Source organism: Hemitrygon akajei, chromosome 3 (assembly GCF_048418815.1).
Source record: "Hemitrygon akajei chromosome 3, sHemAka1.3, whole genome shotgun sequence".
Classification (NCBI taxonomy): Eukaryota; Metazoa; Chordata; class Chondrichthyes; order Myliobatiformes; family Dasyatidae; genus Hemitrygon; species Hemitrygon akajei.
Genome location: NC_133126.1, coordinates 90,286,933 through 90,307,372, shown reverse-complemented (window position 1 = coordinate 90,307,372; position 20,440 = coordinate 90,286,933). Strand labels below are relative to the sequence as shown.

The window sequence follows — 20,440 nt, the reverse complement described above, 5'->3', positions numbered from 1 at the left end:
AATAATATATTAAAAAAGTGAGGTAGTGTTCATGGGTTCAATGTCCATTTAGGAATCAAATGGCAGAGGGGAAGAAGCTGTTCCTGAATCGCTGGGTGTGTGCATTAGGCTTCTGTACCTCCTATTAGATGGTAACAGTGAGAAAAAGGCATGCCCTGGGTGCTGGGATCCTAATAATGGACGCTTCCTTTCTGAGACACCGCTGCTTAAAGATGTCCTGGGTACTTTGTAGGCTAGTACTCAATATGGAGCTGACTAAATTTACGACCCTCTGAAGGTTCTTTCGGTCCTGTGCATACAAGACAGTGATGCGGCCTGTCAGAATGCTCTTCATGGTACATCTATAGAACCTTTTGAGTGTTTTTTGTTGACATATCAAATCTCTTCAAACTCCTAATGAAGCATAGTCGCTGTCTTGCCTTCATTGTAGCTGCATCTGTATGTTGGGACCAGGTTAAATCCTCAGATATCTTGATACCCAGGAACTTGAAACTGCTCACTCTCTCCACTTCTGATCCCTCTATGAGGATTGGTATGTGTTCCTTCGTCTTACCCTTCCTGAGATCAATTATCAGCTCTTCTGTCTTACTGATGTTGAGTGCAAGGTTGTTGCTGCAAAACCACTCCACTAGTTGGCATATCTCGCTCCTGTACGCCCTCTTGTCTCCATCTGAGATTCCCCCAACAATGGTTGTATCATCAGCAAATTTACAGATGCTATTTGAGCTCTGCCTAGCCACACAGTTATATAGAGAGTAGAGCAGTGGGCTAAGCACACACCCGAGGTGCACCAGTGTTGATCGTCAGCAAGGAGGAGATGTTATCACCAATCCGCACAAATTGTGGTCTTCCAGTTAGGAAGTTGAGGATCCAATCGCAGAAGGAGGTACAGAGGCCCAGGTTCTGTAACTTCTCAATCAGGATTGTGGGAATGATGGTATTAAGTGCTGAGCTGCAGTCAATGAACAGCATCCTGACATGGGTGTTTGTGTTGTCTAGGTGGTCTAAGGCTGTGTGAAGAGCCATTGAGATTGCATCTGCCGTTGACCTATTGTGGCGTTGACAAATTGCAATGGGTCCAGGTCCTTGCTGAGGCAGGAGTTCAGTCTAGTTATGATCAACCTCTCAAAGCATTTCATCACTGTAGATGTGAGTGCTACTGGGCGACAGTCATTAAGGCAGCTCACATTATCCTTCTTCAGCATAATTGTTGCCTTTTTGAAGCTTCCATCCGTAACAGTGAGAGGCTGCAAATGTCCTTGAGTACCAGTTGGTTGGCCCAAGTTTTCAGAGCCTTACCAGGTACTCCATTGGGACCTTTCGCCTTGTGAGGGTTCACTCTTTTTAAAGACAACCTAACATTGGCCTCCAAGACAGAAATCACAGGATCACCGGGTGCAGCAGGAATCTTCATAGCTGTAGTTATATTCTCTCTTTCAAAGTGGGCATAGAAGACACTAAGCGAAGCATCATTGCCATTTATGCTATTGGGTTTCGCTTTGTAGGAAGTAATGTCTTGCAAACCTGCCAGTGTTCCTGTGCATCCGATGTCGCCTCCAACACCATTCGAAATTGTCTCTTCACCTTCCACAAGTCATACCTGGTTTTCTGGTACAGACCTGGATCACCAGACTTGAGTGCCACAGACCTGGCCTTCAGCAGACGACGTACCTCCTGGTTCATCCATGGCTTTTGGTTTGGGAATGTATGGCAAGTCTTTGTAGGCACACACTCATCCACACAGGTTTTAATGAAGTCAGTAACAACTGCAGCATACTCATCCAGGTTTGAAGATGAATCTCTGAATATGGTCCAGACCACCGATTCAAAGCAGTTCTGTAAGCGCTCCAGTGCTTCCCTTGTCCATACCTTCTTGGTCCTCACTTCTGGTGCTGCAATCCTCAGTTTCCGCCCATATTCAGGGAATAGAAGTACAGCCAGGTGATCTGACTTTCCGAAGTGAGGGTGTGGAATAGTACTGTAGGCATTCCTGATGGTGATGTAACAATGGCCCAGTTGTTTCCTCTAGTATTGCAAGTGATCTGTTGAAGGTAATTGTTTAATGTTTTTTTTTTCAGACTGGCCTGGTTAAAATCCCCCAAAACGATGGTGAAGGTGTCAGTACGTGCTGACATCAGGCACCTAACAACATCACACATTTAAACAGTAGACTTTAGTCCATACAGATGCTGTACACTAATAAAAGGCCTTCACTCTTCACTGGAATTCTCAATGCAAACTCACAGCCAGAACGATGAACCCAATCATTCTCAGATCAGCGTGTTTGGATGTCACAGATTACAAGACCACTGATTAGCTCTGATACCTAGCCAAATTCTCAAAAGATGATTTTTACAAAGTGGACTTAATCACGAATGTCAAAAAAATTCGAGGCTGAATCTGTATTTTAAATAACATGCTATGCAAACACTGAATGGGATCACTCACACATATCTGTTTCATTAATTATATTCAATAGACAGCTCTATCCTTAGTCAATACCACTTTCATTGACTAGGAAGGTGGTGATAAGCAGTGACTGCCATTTTAAGCTTCAATTGCTTGCCATAAAACAGGTTGAAGGCTCACGAAACAGGCTCTTGTAATGTTCTTAAGATTTGTTTTCTTCTGTCATACAATCAAGGAGGATGTTCAGCCCATTTTATCTCTGCTAGCTTTTTGTAAGTATCTAATTATTCTCTCCCACCAACCAACCCAATGCCACTCTACAATTTTTTATCCAATTGCATATTCAATTCTGTTTCAAAAATATATTATTGAAATTACTTCCAGCACCCTTTCACGCTTCTAGTCACACAACAATTAAGTTCAAATAGAGGAACAATTTAATACCTGGCACTTTGCAGTCCTCAAAGATTAGCTCGCATGTGTTGGAGCCTCTCATTCCTAATTTATCGAGTTTCTGAGCTGTACTGAATCCAGGCATATCCTTAAAGACAAACAAGAAGCACAGTCCACCAAAAACAGGTAATTGATTTGAGGTTAACCCCATATTGCCTGCCTTGTTCTTAGAGCTGATCCACCTCCCCACTAAGGCTACATAGACCTTAGCTCATCATGTATCAGCAATACTTACTGCTGCCATCTTCTTCAGAAGGGAAGCATTAAAACAAAACAAGCCCATTCCACCTTACTGCTCTCTCTCTGTGATGGCTAGAATTCTCTAAAGCATCAATAAGGAATTTCAAACATACTCAAAATATAAGCTAGGGGATAGCAAGTCTCCAAAATGTGTACGGGGATCATACCAGCAAACATTGAAGTTATAAATTATGGCTGCTTGGGAAGATTAGGGAGAGAAGGTAGGAGAATGGGCTGAGAGAGATAACAAACATTATCAGCCATGATCGAATGGCGGAGCAGACTTGATGGGCCAAATAGCCTAATTCTGCTCCCAGGTCTAATGGTCTAAAATAGTCCAAGACACATTGGAATAAGGACAAAATGAAGAAGAGCTGGTGAGAACAATTAGCCTTGCTATAATTGGTTTGACCATCTGTCAGCTATGAAAGGATGTGGACAAAATCCCCCATGTACTCCACATCTCACAATAGTCCAAAGTCACACTGGCTGTATGACTCAGAATGGACTTTTCCACTGGTACCCAGTTTGAGATGTCTGGCCTTTTGGGGAGTGAGGCAAAGGTGATGGAAAATTAAGCCAATTGAGACAATTGAAAAGTTCATAAAAGTAAAACACGTCATGCTTGTTGCATCTGCTGTATTAAAAGTCACTTGGATAGCCCCAACTCCTCAAATGCAGCAGCTTTATACAGGGGAGGGAGGGGCACTGTGTGAACAAGTGGGGTTTAAAGGCCAAGAACCACAGCTCTATCTCATTCCAACACAGAGGATGCAGATCAGGGACATGCATGGTGAACAAGCAACAAGACCAAGAGCTTTTGAGCCAGCCTGCTTTGTTACACCACTTGAAATGGAAAGGTAATTCAGTGGAAGCAACAATGCTGGAATCACAGAACGACACTGTGATGGTGTCTTTCTGGATAAGCATACAGAAGGAATGTTCATTACCAGGTTTCTTCTGTAACTAGTTACTTTCTTCCTCCAAATTTATCTTTCCACATTCACTCTAAACCCATTCAATATACAATTTTGCAATTTCCACTTCAGAACTTAAACCTTTGGCAATTTGTCAGTCACGTTGCAAATCTATTCTAGACTGCTGCTTGCTAAACCTCCCTGTAAATTTCCCTTCAGAAAAAAACCTCTTGTCCTTACAGCATAGAATAAATAAGAAATCTATTATCAAGAAAGCACTGACAGGGAACTCATTCCTTTGGCCAAAGAGTTCTCTGTGTATTTCTTTCAAGTCACCAAGCTCTCAGCTATGCAGAATTGGAGAAAATGGGGGGATTGGAGGGGGGGCGCGAGAGGCTCTGGTCCTCACATCCTGCCATAATGTCCACAAAGAGATGCTTGAGTACCAGTTGAAACCAAGGTCCTTGAACAGGGATTCCACGTTACTGGGCCCAAATATGGAATCTACCTGGTTCAACTACTTGTCAAGTGAGCAATCCAGATTATCTACTCCACCTGGCACATGATGACAGATTATCAGACCATAAATGGACTCCACAAAGAGACCTCACATCTCTCGAGTCCTCAGTGTGGGAATCCCTCATCACCACAATTAGCTATGAATTCTTCAAGTGATTCCCAATTTGCCAAGTGCAGCTTTGCCTTCACAGAATAGCACCAGACCATGATTCACTTTTGAAAATAGTAAATTTTACACATCAGCAGGCTTAGCAGAACATTCAAAACCTTACATCATTATGTTAAATAGAAAGTAATACTGTTTTACAAATATCCAACATCACAGAGGCAAAGGCAGTACAGCTGATGCGAGTGATTTAGTCACAACCCTGACCTCCGTGAACCTTTGCAATTCACTGTTTTCTCCCACATCCTAAAGACATGAGGGCTCAGGGGTTAACTGGACACTGTAAATTTCCCCTAGTGAATCTGCGGGGAAGTGAAGTGATTTGCTGGGATTCAGTTATAGGGGAACAACATTGGTAGATCAGTCTATGAGCTGATTGGACAAAATGGCCTCCCATGTTGTAAGGTAATAGAGAAACAGTCCTGATGAGAAATGCATAAAATATTACCTTCTCTACAATGAAAGCTGTGATGCCATGTGATGCTGGTTTGGCATTAATGTCTGTCTTGGCATAAACAATCAGAACGTCTGCATCAGGTCCATTGGTAATCCAGAACTTGTTGCCATTGAGGATGTAAAAATCACCTTAAGAAAGGAAGCAAAAATGACAAAGATAGTGAAACAAAGTGATTATTGGAATCAGAACAATTAAAAGATTCAATTTATTTATTGAGATACAGCACAGAAATAGGCCCCTCAAGTCGTGTCACCCAGCAACCCCTGATTTAACCCTAGCCTAATCACAGGATAATTTACAATGACTAATTAACCTACCAACGGTACATCTTTGGACTGTGAGAGGAAACCGGAGCACCCAGAGGAAACGCATGCAGTCATGGAGAGAACACACAAACTCTTTACAGGCAGCAGCGGGAAGATCACTGCAGCAAGTCCTGGACATCTCCATGTTCCATACTATGTGCTTTATTGTCTAAACACTAAAAGAAATTTTCTTCTGAGCAATAGAACTATAACAGCACAGCTCAAGTGACCCAGGTTCAATCCTGATCTCTGGTGCTGTCTGTACAGAGTTTGCATGTTCTTCTGAGGGCTTCGATTTCCCTCCCACATCCTAAAGGATTGCATTTTGACTGGTTAATTGACAACTGTAAAATGCCCCTCATGTGTTGGGAAAAATAAAATGGGATTAGTGTAAGTAGACAACTAATCTTTATATTGCACTGCAATTGACATAGTTACTTTTTGCTCTAATTGTGATTTTTCTTGTAAAAAGTGCATAGTTTATGTTTTTCTTGTGAATCTGGTGTTATGTGCCTGCGGTGCTGCTGCAACTAAGTTTTTCAGTGCACCTGTGTATACATTGTACTTTTACATATGACAATAAACTTTAGACCATCATCTCAGATTTGGTGAGCTGGAGGGCTCTTCTCCTCGTTGTATTAATCCATCTCTCCGTCAAGGCAAATAAAGTTTGAATCTGCTGGGAACTGAACAATTTTTCAGATTTAGCAACATCATTTACAGCATGGTTTAGTATACACTGCCTGAATGAGGTATCTGTGTTTCCAAACTCAGAATTTAACTACCGCTATATTAAATGCAACATCTTCCAAATCTATAAGATTTCTGTCCTTTTTTAAAGAGTAAATTTATATCGCTCAGGGTTCTTTGACCACCCTGCTGCAAAACAGGATTAAGCTGGGAGTTATTTCAAAATGTATATGGGGTTAAAACTAGGTTTGAAATTATTATTTCTTTTCAGAACAGCTCAGAAGTAGGCTGTGAATCCAAAGTTCAGTAGGTGTCAGATGGTTATGTATACTACTTGGAATCAGATTTCCCCAGAGACAAACTGTTCACAGACTGGAATAAGCCTGAACACAAAAATACACCAACTCAGTCTCATTTGGGGGAACATGCTGACAGCCAACAAAAAAAAACTGCAAAAGAAAAATGGAATTGTTGAACAGGATTCCAGTGGAATAATTAGTTTGACATTAAACATGACAAGCTATCATTGTGGGCAATGCCACACAGGGAGTATGTGGTAGCACAACGGCTTAACAGGATCAAATCCCACCAGGGCAGCAGTGACATTTTAATTGCAGATTAAGCATCTGGAATTTTCAAAAGTAACTAGTAAAGACAATTGCAACAATCTTCTACCAGACTGTCATAAAAAAGTGAATACTTCACTCATGCCCTTCAGAAAGGAAGTCTGCACTCTTGTTGCAGTTTGGCATAGCAGCAACTTTATATCCCATGTGTTGACTCTTATGTGTGACATGGATGTTGAATACTGGCATGCAAAGTCATCCCTAGATCATATGAGCTTGAACAAAATCCCTTCGCAAACTTATGGGGACTGGTGTCTAAACTGAGAGATAGCTGACTGAGTGACCAGTCCGGTAACAGCCTGACACAATCTGCGATGATATGCCAGATTACTCCATCATTTCCTGGGCACACCTTATCTCAGGGGTAGGACTGTGCCACCAGAAGGGGAGGCAGAGTAAGATTCAGTTCTCAATGACAGGCAACAGCAAGCAACATACCTGCTGACACAACAAAGCAATTTCACCATCTATAATACAGTTAAAACAAAAGTATATCTCCATGACTGAATGGCCGCTGTGTCAACAACTCTCTTGCCATCACCAATGTAAAAGCAGTCTACTTGACTGGCACCCTGACCTCCACCTTCTTCCCTTCACCACCTGTGCCCAATGGTTGCAGTGCATACTATTTACAAAATGGATAGCAGTTATTTATCAATACCACTCTGAATGTACCTCCCAAACCTCTTCCCCCAAGGACAGCCAGGGGAGCACCACTAGCTGCAGCTGTAGATCATCCTGACTTGGAAATAAATTGTTCGTCCTTCTTTGTCACTGAACGTAAAACCCTGCAGCTCTCCGTCCAACTGCGATGGGAAAGGACCTTAACCCAAATGAAGAGAGCAGCAATCCAAGAAGACAGATTATCAACATCTGGTCAAGGACAACTAAGAATGTGAAATGAATGCTGATTCTCCCTTTGGATCTTAAAAGTGAATTTTTAAAAAAGGTACCAGCAGTGAGAAGAGGATATATAATGCAGACCATGCAAGTTTATACTTCTAGTTATCATTTGTGGATAAATGCCAAATAGAGTCAACTTTGTTCAAGTTCAAGTTTATTGTCATGTGACTGTACATATATACAACCAAATGAAACAATGTTCCTCTGGACAAAGGTGTACCCACAAACCATATATCACATAGCACTTAAAAATATTACCTTAAGTTAATGAAATTGTATTGCTCATGTGGTTCCATTGTTTAAAAAGGGTTCTAAGAGTAGACCTAGCAATTATAGGCCTGTCAGTTTGCCGTCAGTGGTGGGTAAATTAATGGAAAGTATTCTTAGAGATGGTATATATAATTATCTGGATAGACAGGGTCTGATTAGGAACAGTCAACATGGATTTGTGCATGGAAGGTCATGTTTGACAAATCTTATTGAATTTTTTGAAGAGGTTACGAGGAAGGTTGACGAGGGTAAAGCAGTGGATGTTGTCTATATGGACTTCAGTAAGGCCTTTGACAATGTTCCACGTGCAAGGTTAGTTAGGAAGGTTCAATTGTTAGGTATTAATATTGAAGTAATAAAATGGATTCAACAGTGGCTGGATGGGAGATGCCAGAGAGTAGTGGTGGATAATTGGATTAGTAAGTATGCAGATGATACTAAGGTAGGTGGCGTTGTGGATAATGAAGTAGGTTTTCAAAGTTTGCAGAGAGATTCAGGCCAGTTAGAAGAGTGGGCTGAAAGATGGCAGATGAAGTTTAATGCTGATAAGTGTGATGTGCTACATTTTGGTAGGAATAATCCAAATAGGACATATATGGTAAATGGTAGGGCACTGAAGAATGCAGTAGAACAGAGTGATCTAGGAATAATGGTGCATAGTTCCCTGAAGGTGGAATCTCATGTGGATAGGGTGGTGAAGAAAGCTTTTGGTATGTTGGCCTTTATAAATCAGAGCATTGAGTATAGGAGTTGGGATGTAATGTTAAAATTGTACAAGGCATTGGTAAGGCCGAATTTGGAGTATTGTGTACAGTTCTGGTCACCGAATTATAGGAAAGATGTCAACAAAATAGAGAGAGTACTGAGAATGTTTACTAGAATGTTACCTGGGTTTCAGCACCTAAGTTACAGGGAAAGGTTGAACAAGTTAGATCTTTATTCTTTGGAGCGGAGAAGGTTGAGGGGGGACTTGATAGAGGTATTTAAAATTATTAGGGGGATAGATAGAGTTGGCGTGGATAGGCTTTTTCCATTGAGAGTAGAGGAGATTCAAACAAGAGGACATGAGTTGAGAGTTAGGGGGCAAAAGTTTAAGGGTAACACAAGGGGGAATTTCTTTACTCAGAGAGTGGTAGCTGTGTGGAACGAGCTTCCAGTAGAAGTGGTAAAGGCAGGTTTGGTTTTGTCATTTAAAGTAAAATTGCCTAGGTATATGGACAGGAAAGGAATAGAGGGTTATGGGCTGAGTGTGGGTTGGAGGGACTAGGTGAGAGTAAGCGTTCGGCACGGACTAGATGGGCCAAGATGACCTGTTTCTGTGCTGTAATTGTTATATGGTTATATTTATATGGCTAAATATAATTCAAAATCCATGTGGTGCACAAAACAAGTAAACAGCTTGCTGTCCTAGTGATGAGATCTCAGCGGTAGCATGGTATTCATTTGCCTCACAGCCTAAGGAAGAAGCTGTTACCCAGTCTGGTCCTGATGCTTTTGTACCTCCTCATTAATGCTTCATCTACAACACTCCTGGTAAATGTCACAAATAGTGGGGAGGGAGACCTTGATGATCTTCTCAACAGTCTTTACTATCCGTTGTAGAGTCCTGCAGTCTGATGCCTTGCAGCTTCTGTACCACACAATGATGCGGCCAGACAGGACACTCTCGATGGTGCTCCTGTAGACAGTTGTTAGAATGGAGGAGGGGAGCCTTGCAAACCTCAATCTCCTCAGAAATTACAGACACTGCTGTGCAGGTTAGATCATCCATTATGTGCACACAATGGAACTTTGTGCTCTTCACTCTCTCCATGGCAGAGCCATTGATGTGCAATGGGGAATAGTCAACCTGTGCCTTTCTGAAGTCCACAATCATCTCTCTTGTCTTGTCCATGTTGAGACTCAGGTTGTTGATCTCGCACAATTTCACAAGTCTCTCTATCTCCTCTCTGTATGCCAACTCATCATTATTGCTGATGAAGCCAACTACAGCGTATCATCAATGAACTTAATACTGTAGTTTGAGCTGGATCTGGCAGTGCAGTCATGTGTCAGCAGTGGGCTGAGCACACAGCCCTGGAGGGCACCAGTGCACAGTGTGAAGAGCTTGAGATGTTGCTGTCAACTCAGACTGACTGCGGTCTTTTCAACAAGTAGTCCAAGATCCAGTGATATGTAGGTTGTGGCAGCTACAGGAGGGGAATGTGGATTTGGGAGAAAGCGGCAGGTGAAATGGTAGACGGAGGCAGACAGAGAAAAATGGAAGACAGATAGAGTAAAGCGTGGGGAGGGGAACGTGAAGGCTGGAGACAGCCACTGGAGGAACACAAGCAGAGGCACAATGCTGTTGTAGACTGATAAGTAAGGGAGGTGATAATGAGAATTATTAGGGGAGAGGTGAATGGCAGATGGAACCACAACTAGCTAGGGCAGGAAGAAGTCTATGGGTGAACTGTGTACACAAATCTATTGCCAGACATCTTGTGATGTTACTCATTATACAAATACTTCCACAAACCTTTCTTGTCTGCCCTCATTTTCATAGAGACAACATCCGAGCCTGCGTTCGGTTCACTCATTGCGAGAGCTCCCACATGATCACCACTGATTAACTGCAAAGAAAAATCAGTTAAACAGATGCAAGCTCACTTCCCTAATCAACTGGAGTGAGGCTCAGAAGCGGCAGTAGAAGCAATTTATAGAATATAACAAAAACTTGATTTCTAGTTGTGCTTTAAAGACTTTTCTTCACTGCTGTCTACTTGACAAAGTGGAAGATTGGCCAGATACATTATGCCCACTAAAAGCAGCACAATTCTAACCCAGTCTACTCCCAATCAGCAATATCAATTAGAATCAGATTTATTTTCACTGATGAATTCATGAAATTTCTTGCTTTGTGGCAGCAGTACAATGCAACACATAAACACTATTAGGTTATAATAAGAAATATATTTTTTTAAATAGCACAAAAACAGTAAAAATAGTGTTCCCAGACAATTCAGAAATTTGATGTTGTTCCAAAAAGGTTGAGTGTGTGTCTTCAGGCCCCTCCCTGATGGCAGTAATGAGAAGGGGCAGAGGAGCCTGAAGATGCATCAGTTATTAGGTATTATCCTGCTCCCTGATCCCCAGCTTATATTTTGACAGACCCAGTCTACTGAAGACCTCAATGCAACCATAACCAAATGCAGGCCAAAAATTACAGAGGTGAGGCAAGAGTCACTTGCTTTAAGATCAAGGCTGCATTTGACTTGGACTGACATCAAAGGTCTCCATTAAAACTGAAGTGGAAGAAAGAGAAATCATTTCAATAGCTGCAGTTCCAATTTGCATAAAGAAAAGCGTGATCAATTAAAGATCAATCATACAGAATAAAAACATACTTCGGTTTACCATGCACTTGCAGATCATCATGTTACCTAACTGCACTCATCCCATTTACTAACACTCAGTTGTATCCTCAGGAGTTCAGGCCCTAAGCCAAACTACCTTCAGTTGCTTCATCAAGAAATTCCCTTCCATTAAGGTCAGAGGCGGGATTGTTTGCTGATCATTACAGTGTTACATTTTATTTGCAGAGCCTCAGGAAAAATTGTGATGCAGCAAGACAACATTCAAACACGGGCTGGTAAGTGGTAGCTAATGCACCACAAAATGCTAGGCAATCATCATTTCTTAACTAATCAGAGTCTACCTATGTACCCATAATACTCAATGACACCACTGCTCAGAAACCCATATGCCTATCTGCATAAATCCTGTGGCTTCAACAGCAGGCCAGCGTTTGGATATTTTGCTGCATCAAGTGACTCACCTCCTGATATCCCACAGCCTACCATCTATGAGGCATGATAGCAGCTCAATGAAGGACACTCGAATTTGCCGAGATGAGTGCCACTCTAAAATAAAGAAGGGCAAAGCAACCCACTTGATTGCCATCTCACTGTCACCACATTAAACATTCATTCTCCAGCAGCAGCACATTGTAGTCGTAGTGTGCCATCTACAAAATGCAGTACAGTACAACAGGGCTACTCTGCAGTAATGTCAAACAAGACATCATTCTTGTCTGGAAATATATCACTGTTCTGCCATTGATTTGTCTGAATCATGGAGCTCTGTCCCCAATAGCAACATGACAGTACTTTCAACATAAAGGACAACAGAAATTCAAGATCAGCATCCTGCTCCCACAATTCCCGTCTACCCCACCAACTCTGTAAAGCAATTAAGGATGGGCAATGAATCCTGGCCTTGACAGCAACCCCCCGCCCCCCCATCCTAAAAAGTGTATAAATACAAAATATATCTCCTAATTCAAGAGATATTGGTTCAAGTTCAAGACAAGTTCAAGAACACTCATCTTGTTTGGTATGTTGAAATTCTCCTTTAAAATGCTGCTGGCCTGATGTTCCATTGAGATTTTATCCTGGCTACCTATGTAATCTTGTTTTTGGAAATAATGTGGAATGGAGGAATTCTGGGCAGTTGGAATAAAATTCCAGCAACCTTTGTGGTCATTTGATTGGTTGCAGGAAGGGCAGGACAGGCAGCTCAATATTCCGGGCATCTGTTGTTTCAGATGCAACAGAATGGGATGGATTAAAGGGGGAAGAATGGTGTTACTAGTCAGGGAAAATGTCACGGCAGTGCTCAGTCAGGACAGACAGAGAACTCGTCTAATGAGGTCCCTCGAGGTCGAGGATGATGGTCTTCGTTCCGTTTCCACAGAGTGAAGACGCCTGTGCATGTATTTGTTTAGCGTGTACTTGATGTTGCACTCCAAGAAGCACACGATACTTCACAAATCAACCAACTGATTCCAATGGCATGGAAACCACGATGATTGGAGCTGATGGATTTGTTGCATCCTTCATCCGCCTTCACAGCCGTTGAGTTCAAAGTAACTTCGTCCGCCTGTTCCACCGTTGAGGTCTTGGTTGGATTGTTCTTTGTCAGGGACCTCACCCTCGGCCTTACCACCATGGGTGACCCTACCAGGAGCATAGCTCCAGACAGCATCACTCATGGGATCTCAGGACCACACAAGCTTCTCCACCATGACAAGGAGACAATCCACAGAGAAGCTTTGAACTCTACTACACATTTTAATGAGATCAATGCTCATTCAGTACATACTGATGGGAAAGCAATAGCAAAGGTCTGTTTACAATGCTGTCAAGGAGTGCAAGTGTACAGTTGAGAGGCAATCTCACATCGCTAGCCAATGAAGCCAAGTACAGCTGCTTCATCATTCCCAAGTGCACTACACTAGTGGTAACACAACTCAACTGCTAGCTGCTCCACTCTAGTGCCATTTTATAGCTAATGGAGGCAGCAATCATACTGTAAGGGGCAACAGTGGCACAGTGAGTAGAGCTGCCACAGCATTGTTTGAGTAACCAATGTTCATCCTGAGCTCCGGTGCTCTCTGTGCAGAGCTTACGCGTTCTCCCTGCGACTATATGGGTCTCCCCCCAGAAGCTCCGGTTTTTTCCCACATCCCAAAAACGCCCAGTTGGTAGATTAATTGGGTACTGTGAAGTGCTCCAAATACATAGATGAATGGCAGAATCAGGCGGAGTTCTTGGGAATGTGGGGAGGATAGAATAGGTGAGGAAGCAGTTAGTATAACAATAGGCACTTAAGTGTTCTGAAGGGCCTGTTTCCATATGGTATCTCTCAATGACTCTTTGTAACAGTCCCCTTAGGATTTGAACTTAAAAGGGCAGTTGACTGAATCTCATTGTACCTTTCCCTTTGGTCAGTGAAGGGTTGCTTCAAATGAGATTGGGTTTTTGGCATGGTCCCATAATTTAAGCAGCAAGGTTGTAAATTTAAAGAGAAAAGTTGAGCCCATGGAAGAAAAATAGACATTTGGCAACATGAAGGAAAACATGATGGGGAGGAATTATAAAGCTAATGGGAATGGTAAACCAGATCAGTTCAAGAAAAGGTGGAGTTAATGGAAGGAGAAACAGAACAAGTGGCAGGTCTATAAGGGAAAAGTGATGGGATTGATGGGACAATTCTGATGTGAGCCAGCATTAACTTGATAACCCAAAAGGCTTCCCTGTGTGATGTAAAAGCATAAATTTATAAAAGTTTCTCTTATTCATAACAAGATAACCAAATTAATAACCCAAACAGACAGACAGCAAAATCAGTAAGGAGATGAGAGATAATGTGGGAAGGAAGTCGACCCACATTAAAGATCGTAAAGAAAGTTTTTGGCACATTGGCCTTCATAAATCAATGTATTGAGTACTGGAGATGGGATGTTATGTTGAAGTTGTATAAGACGTTAGTGAGGCCTAACCTGAAGTATTGTGTGCAGTTTTTATCACCTACCTATAGAAAAGAAGTAAATAAGGCTGAAAGACTACAAAGAAAATTTACAAGGATGTTGCTGTGTCTGGAAGACTTGAGTTATAAGGAAAAATTAAATAGTTTAGGAAGGTATTCCTTAGAACACGGAAGATTGAGGAGAGATTTGATAGAGGTATACAAAATTATGAGGGGTATAGATAGGGTAAATGAAAGCAGGCTTTTTCCACTGAAGTTGGGTAGGACTACAAATAGAGGTCATGGGTTAAAGGCAAAAGGTGAAAAGTTTAAGGGGAACATGAGGGGAAACTTCTTCATTCTAGAGGATTGTGAGAGTGTGAAATGAGCTGCCAGCACAAGTAGGGCATGTGAGCTCTATATCAATGTTTAAGAAGTTTGGATAGGTACATGGACGGTGAAGGTATGCAGGTTGATGCGAGTAGGCAGTTTAAATGGTTTTGGCATGGGCTAGATGTGCCAAAGGGCCTGTTTCTGGGCTGTACTTCTCTATGAATATGACTGTAAAATTCCATAAGTATTTACATTCTTGGAGGGTTATTCAAATAAAACTTAATAAGTGCTGTTTTACCTTGGGTAAATATTTCTTTTTCTGATCTTCATTGCCATTTCTCACCAGCTGATTGATGCACAGGTTGGAATGGGCTCCGTAACTGAGGCCAATAGCAGCAGAGGCTCGGGTTATTTCTTCCATAACGAGGACGTGATCTAAGTATCCACCTCCAGTTCCTCCATATTCCACTGTAAGACACCATGGGATTACTTAAACAGGATGCCCACTAAATATTCTCTAACACGAACACAAACCAGACATGCAGAACATATGATGGCTGTAGGGAACAAGCAGGGATAACTTAAGTGTGTTTAAGGGAAAGCTGAGCAAGAGGTGGGAAAAAATGGTATGATTTATTGATAATAAAATGCTGTAAGACTGAAGGTGGCTCAACTTCACTGCAACAATCAAGTACTCTAAAACTAACTGTAAGTATACATATTATATTCATATTATGCTGAACACAAAGGTTAAAAAAAAAGTTCAATCAATTCAAGAACTTGTTCAAACAATTTCAAGACACACCAAATATTTTTGCCAGAGTAGAAATCTCAATTCTAGAGAGCACATCTTGAAGGTGAGAGATGCCTGGAATGGGCTGGAAGTAGCTATGAGAGTGGCATATGGGGCTTTTAGCTAAGGACATGAATGGAGCCATAAAGATCATGTGTAGTGAGCAGGAAATGAAGCATACGGATCATGTACAGTGAGAAAAGAGTTTAATTGGTAGCTTCCACCTGATAGCACGAACATTGATTTCTCTAACTTCCCCACTTCCCTTTCTCTTTTTCCATTCCTCATTATGGTTCTCTTTTCATTTCTCTTCTCAACTGCCCTTTATCTCCCTCTCGTGCCTCTCCTCATTCCCTTTTTTCCACTGTCCACTTCTATGAGTTTCCTTCTTCTTCAGCCCTTTACCTCATCCACCTATTACCTCCCAGTTTCTTACTTCACCCCATGTACCCCACCCACCCACCTTCCCCCTCACATGGTTTTACCCATCACTTGCCAGCCGGTCGGTACTCCTTCCCCTCCCCGTGCCACCTTCTTCCTCCTTTCCATTGCTGATGAAGGGTCGTGGCTAAAAATGCCGACTGTTTATTCCTCTCAGTAGATGCTGCCTGACCTGCTGAGTTACTCCTGCATTTTAAATTAATCCAGTATAATTGGGCATCATGTACAGCATAGGTATTGGGGCCAAAGGCCTTGAACTGTTTTATGGTCTACGTGTCCTCTACATCCAGCTAAATACAAAACACATTTCACAATTTCAATTTGTGTTGACATATAATTCACCTGCATTTCAGTGTGTGAATACGAAAGAGGAAATGTACTATCAAAATTAGTTCATCTTTAGATGAAAAGTTCAATCCTTGTGGGTAGATATAAATACTCTTATTAAGATGCACAAGGAATTCTCACCAGCAATCTAAGCAACACTTAATTAGGAAGTACATCATAATCAAAGTAATCCACTCTTTTATGGGTTCTGTAATAACATGCAAAATGGGACTCCATTAGCATATGGTTATTAAATATGAAAAATCAACTCAGTATACAAACACTTCCTAGAGTGCATATGCTCTTCAATATAAGGCCCTAAGAAGTTCATTCGTAGCCACAGCCAATAATTTGAAAGAAAGACTGTGCGAAGGAGCTGGATTGGCCTTTCCCCTCAGCAACAAATATTGCTGGGGGAGATGAGCTGCCAGGCCAGTGGCACTGTGGCAGGCTCTGAGGCTCAGTAGGGAAGGGTGAAGTCAGGCTTAGCGATAGTGATAGGAGATTCGATAGTTAGGGGCACAGACGGGAGATTCTGTGGCACGACAGAGAAGCCAAAATGGTGTGTTGCCTCCCAGATGCTAGGGTCAAGGATGTCACAGAGCAGCTGCAGAATATTCTCAAGAGGGAAGGTGAGCAGAGCAGCCAGAGGTTGTGGTGCACATTGGCACCAATGACAGGGGTAGAATGGGAGAAGAGGCTGAAGAGGGGAGGTAGTAATCTCTGGATTACTCCTGGTGCCACGTGTTAGTCAGGACAAAATTAAGATGATAGTACAGATAAATGAGTGGCTGATGAACCGGTGCAGGAAACAGGAGCTTAGGTTCATTGATCATTGGAATCTCTTCTGGGGCAGGGTAATCAGTACAAGAGGGACGGGTTGCACCTAAACTGGAGGGGTAACAATATCCTATAAACTAAGAGTCAGAGCACCAGGTCAGAAAGTGGAGGGATGAAGAGGAAGGTAGATGTCAGGGCCAGTAAAAACAGACAGGAGCAAAGTAATAGATATGATTAGATGGATAGTTTGACGTGCATGTACTTTAATGCTATGAGTATTATGGGTAAAGGTGATGAACTTTAGAGCACGGATCAGAACATGGAACTATAATGTTGTGGCTATTACAGAGATTTGTTTGGCAGAGGGAGAGGGCTGGGTGCTTACTGTCCCACAGTATTGATGTTTTAGAAAAGACAGGAAAGTAAAGAGTAAGGGGAGGATTACATTACTAATCAGGGACAATATCACAGCCACATTCAGAGAAGACATAATGAAGTGCTTGTGCCCGAGTCACTGAACTCAAAAATAGGAAGGGTGCAATCACTTTGATGGGATGGCACTACAGACCCCAGAGTAGCCACCGGGACACTGAGAAACAGATGTGCAGGCAGATTACGGAAAGGTGTAAAAGCAAGGGTGTTATTGTCATGGAGGACTTCAACTCCCTAATACAAATTGGGACTTTCTTAGTGAAAGAGGTTTAGATGGGGCGATAATCAGCACGATAGTGTAGTGGTTAGCACAATGCTTTACAGAACAGGGTACCTGGGTTCGATTCCTGCCACTGCCTGTAAGGAGTTTGTAGGTTCTCCCCATAACTGCATAGGTTTTCTCCCACAATCCAAAGACATACCATTGGTAGGTTAATTGGCCATTGTAGATTGTCTCGTGATTAGGCTTGGATTAAATGAGGGATTGTGCGACAGCATGGCTCAAAGGGCCAGAAGGGCCTATTCCATGCTGTATCCCAATAAATAAATAAATAAACAACAAACAAGCAAATAAGAGGGGCTGTACTGGACCTGTTGTTGGGCAATAAGCCTAGACAGGTGAACGACTTTTCAGTGAGTGAGTTAGGGGACAATGACCACAACTCCATAAGTTTTAAGATAGCTATAGATTAAGATAAGTATGGACTTTGTGAGATTAAATTGGAGCAGGGCAAATTATGAGGATATTAGGCAAGAATTAAGGAGAGTTAATTGGGAATCCCGTCTGCCATGTGGAAGGTGCTTAAAGACCAATTGCAGAGTACAGAACACATATCTTCCAGTCAAGAAGAAAGGACCAGGATGGCAAGGTAAGGTAAGGGAGCCTTGGATATCGAGAGATGTGATAAATTTAGTCAAGAAGAAAAAGGAAAAGTTTGTAAAACTTAGGAAGCTAGAATCAAACGGAGCCCTTGAGGATTATAAAGCTAAAAACAAACTCAAGAGGGGAATTAGGAAAGAGAGGAAGGGCCACGAAAATTCCTTGGCAAGTAGGATTAAAGAGAATCTCAAGGTATTTTATAAATACATTAAGAGCAATAACATAACTAGAAAAAGGGTAAGACCACTCAGGAATAAAAGTTCAAAGTAAATTTATTATCAAAATACATATACGTCACCATTTACAACCATGAGATTAATTCTCCTGCTCAATAAATGTAATACTGTAATCATAACAATGTAATGTCCTATTTCTATCCCGGCAAAATCTAACTAGTCTGAACAATCTACTGGCAATCCAACACCCATCAGTAAATTAGTGAGACTTCTGAAGCCTGCGCTATTATCTGTCCACTTTGGGACTCTGCATCTCTCAGAGGGTTCTCTCTTTTAAATAACCACTTTACCCCACCATTTTCCTTAGCAGAGTTTACAGTACAATCCATTTTGAAAATCGTAAATCCTTCTGGTCTGACTGCGCAATCCAGTGTGTCAACAGACAGCCAAGTCTTGGTACAGCAAACAATTGAGATCTGCCTCACCTGCCTCTGATACAGCAGCCTTGCCCTGAGATCATCAATCTTATTTTCCAGCGACTGCACATTCGGCAACAAGATGCTTGGTAGATCATCCCTCTGCATTTCAGCCTGAATTGGATCTCTGATCTCCTGCCACATTTTCAGCCATGGCAGTGAACCATAAAGGCACTGCATTTAACTCCACGTCTTATCATTGATCGTGAGACCGGAAGATCATTGATGTCATTTAGAATTCCGTTGTTAACAGGATATTTACATGCTGCAGATTGCAGTGAAAGTAATTCAAAAGTATACTTAAGAGGAAATCTGGAACAATTTTCTGCAGCCCAAAGAAAGTTGCCGATGATCGTTGTTGCCAACTTGAAACCCTCATTCATTTTCTTGTGGACATACTCAATAAATCCATAATAGAATAAATGAAGACTGCCCCAACTTTGGCATTCAACCAGTGTGCACAAAACAACAAATTGTGCTAATACAAATAGAAATACTAATAATAAAAGTAAATAAGCAATAAATATCAAGAACATGAGACGAAGAGTCCTTGAAAGTGAGTTCATAGGTTGTAGGAACACCTCAATGATGGGACAAGTGAAGTTGAGTGAAGCTATCTATTTGGTTCAAGAGCCTGATGGTTCAAGGGTAATAACTGTTCCTGAATCTGGTGGTTCAAGTCCAGAAGCTTCTGTACAGCAGAGAGAAAAAAGCACGTCCTAGGTGGTGGGGGTCCCTGATGATTGATGATGCTTTCCTGTGATAACACCGTGTAGAGAGTGTTTTACCCATGATTGATTGGGCCATATCCACTACTTGTGTGGGGCAAGTCATATCTAACTAACTTGAATGAGTTTTTTGATAAGGGTGACTGATGAAGGTAGAGCTGTGGATGTTGTTTACATGGAATTTAGTAAGGCATTTCACAAAGTCCCTCATGGGAGGCTCATCCAGAAGATTAAGATGCATGGTATCCAAGGTGAATTGGCCATTTGGATTTAGAACCTGCTTGCCCAGAGAAGACATATGGTAGTGGTTGAACAGAATGATCCTAGCTGGAAGTCTGTGATTAGTGGTGTTCAGCTGTAATTAGTGATGTCTGGCAGGGATCTGTACTGGAACCTCCGCTGTTTGTAATGTATTTAAATGACCTGGATGAAGATATACATGGTTGGGTTAGTAAATTTGCAGATTTGTGGTGTTGTGGATAGCATAGACAACTGGCAAAGAATACAGCAGGGTGTAGATATGGATGGAAAAATAGCAGATGGAGTTTAACCTGGCCAAATGTGAAGTGTTGCATCTTGGTAGATCAAATGTAAGAGACAGAGACCCTTAACTGTACTGATGAGCAAAGGGATCTTGGGGTCCAAGTTCTTAGCTCCCTGAAAGTGGCTACACAGGTTGATATGGTGGTTAAGAAGGCATATGGCATGTTTGCCCTTATTAGTCAAGGCGTTGAGTTCAAAAGTTAGGAAATAGTGTGGCAGCTTTATAAAACTTTAGTTAGGCTGGACAGCCCATTATGGAAAGGATGTCAAGACATTGAGAGGGTACAG

General features: G+C 41.9%; 1 protein-coding gene across 1 annotated transcript in view; it reads right to left on the bottom strand.

Moving 5' to 3' along the window:
• ivd (isovaleryl-CoA dehydrogenase) overlaps window positions 1-20,440 on the bottom strand; it is a 105,173-nt gene that overhangs the window by 28,400 nt on the left and 56,333 nt on the right. The window contains exons 4-7 of the mRNA XM_073040323.1: window positions 14,875-15,044; window positions 10,474-10,567; window positions 5,153-5,289; window positions 2,854-2,950 (exon numbers count right to left, since the gene is read on the bottom strand). Coding sequence (XP_072896424.1) covers window positions 2,854-2,950; window positions 5,153-5,289; window positions 10,474-10,567; window positions 14,875-15,044 — 498 coding nt within the window. The remainder of the gene's footprint in view (window positions 1-2,853; window positions 2,951-5,152; window positions 5,290-10,473; window positions 10,568-14,874; window positions 15,045-20,440) is intronic.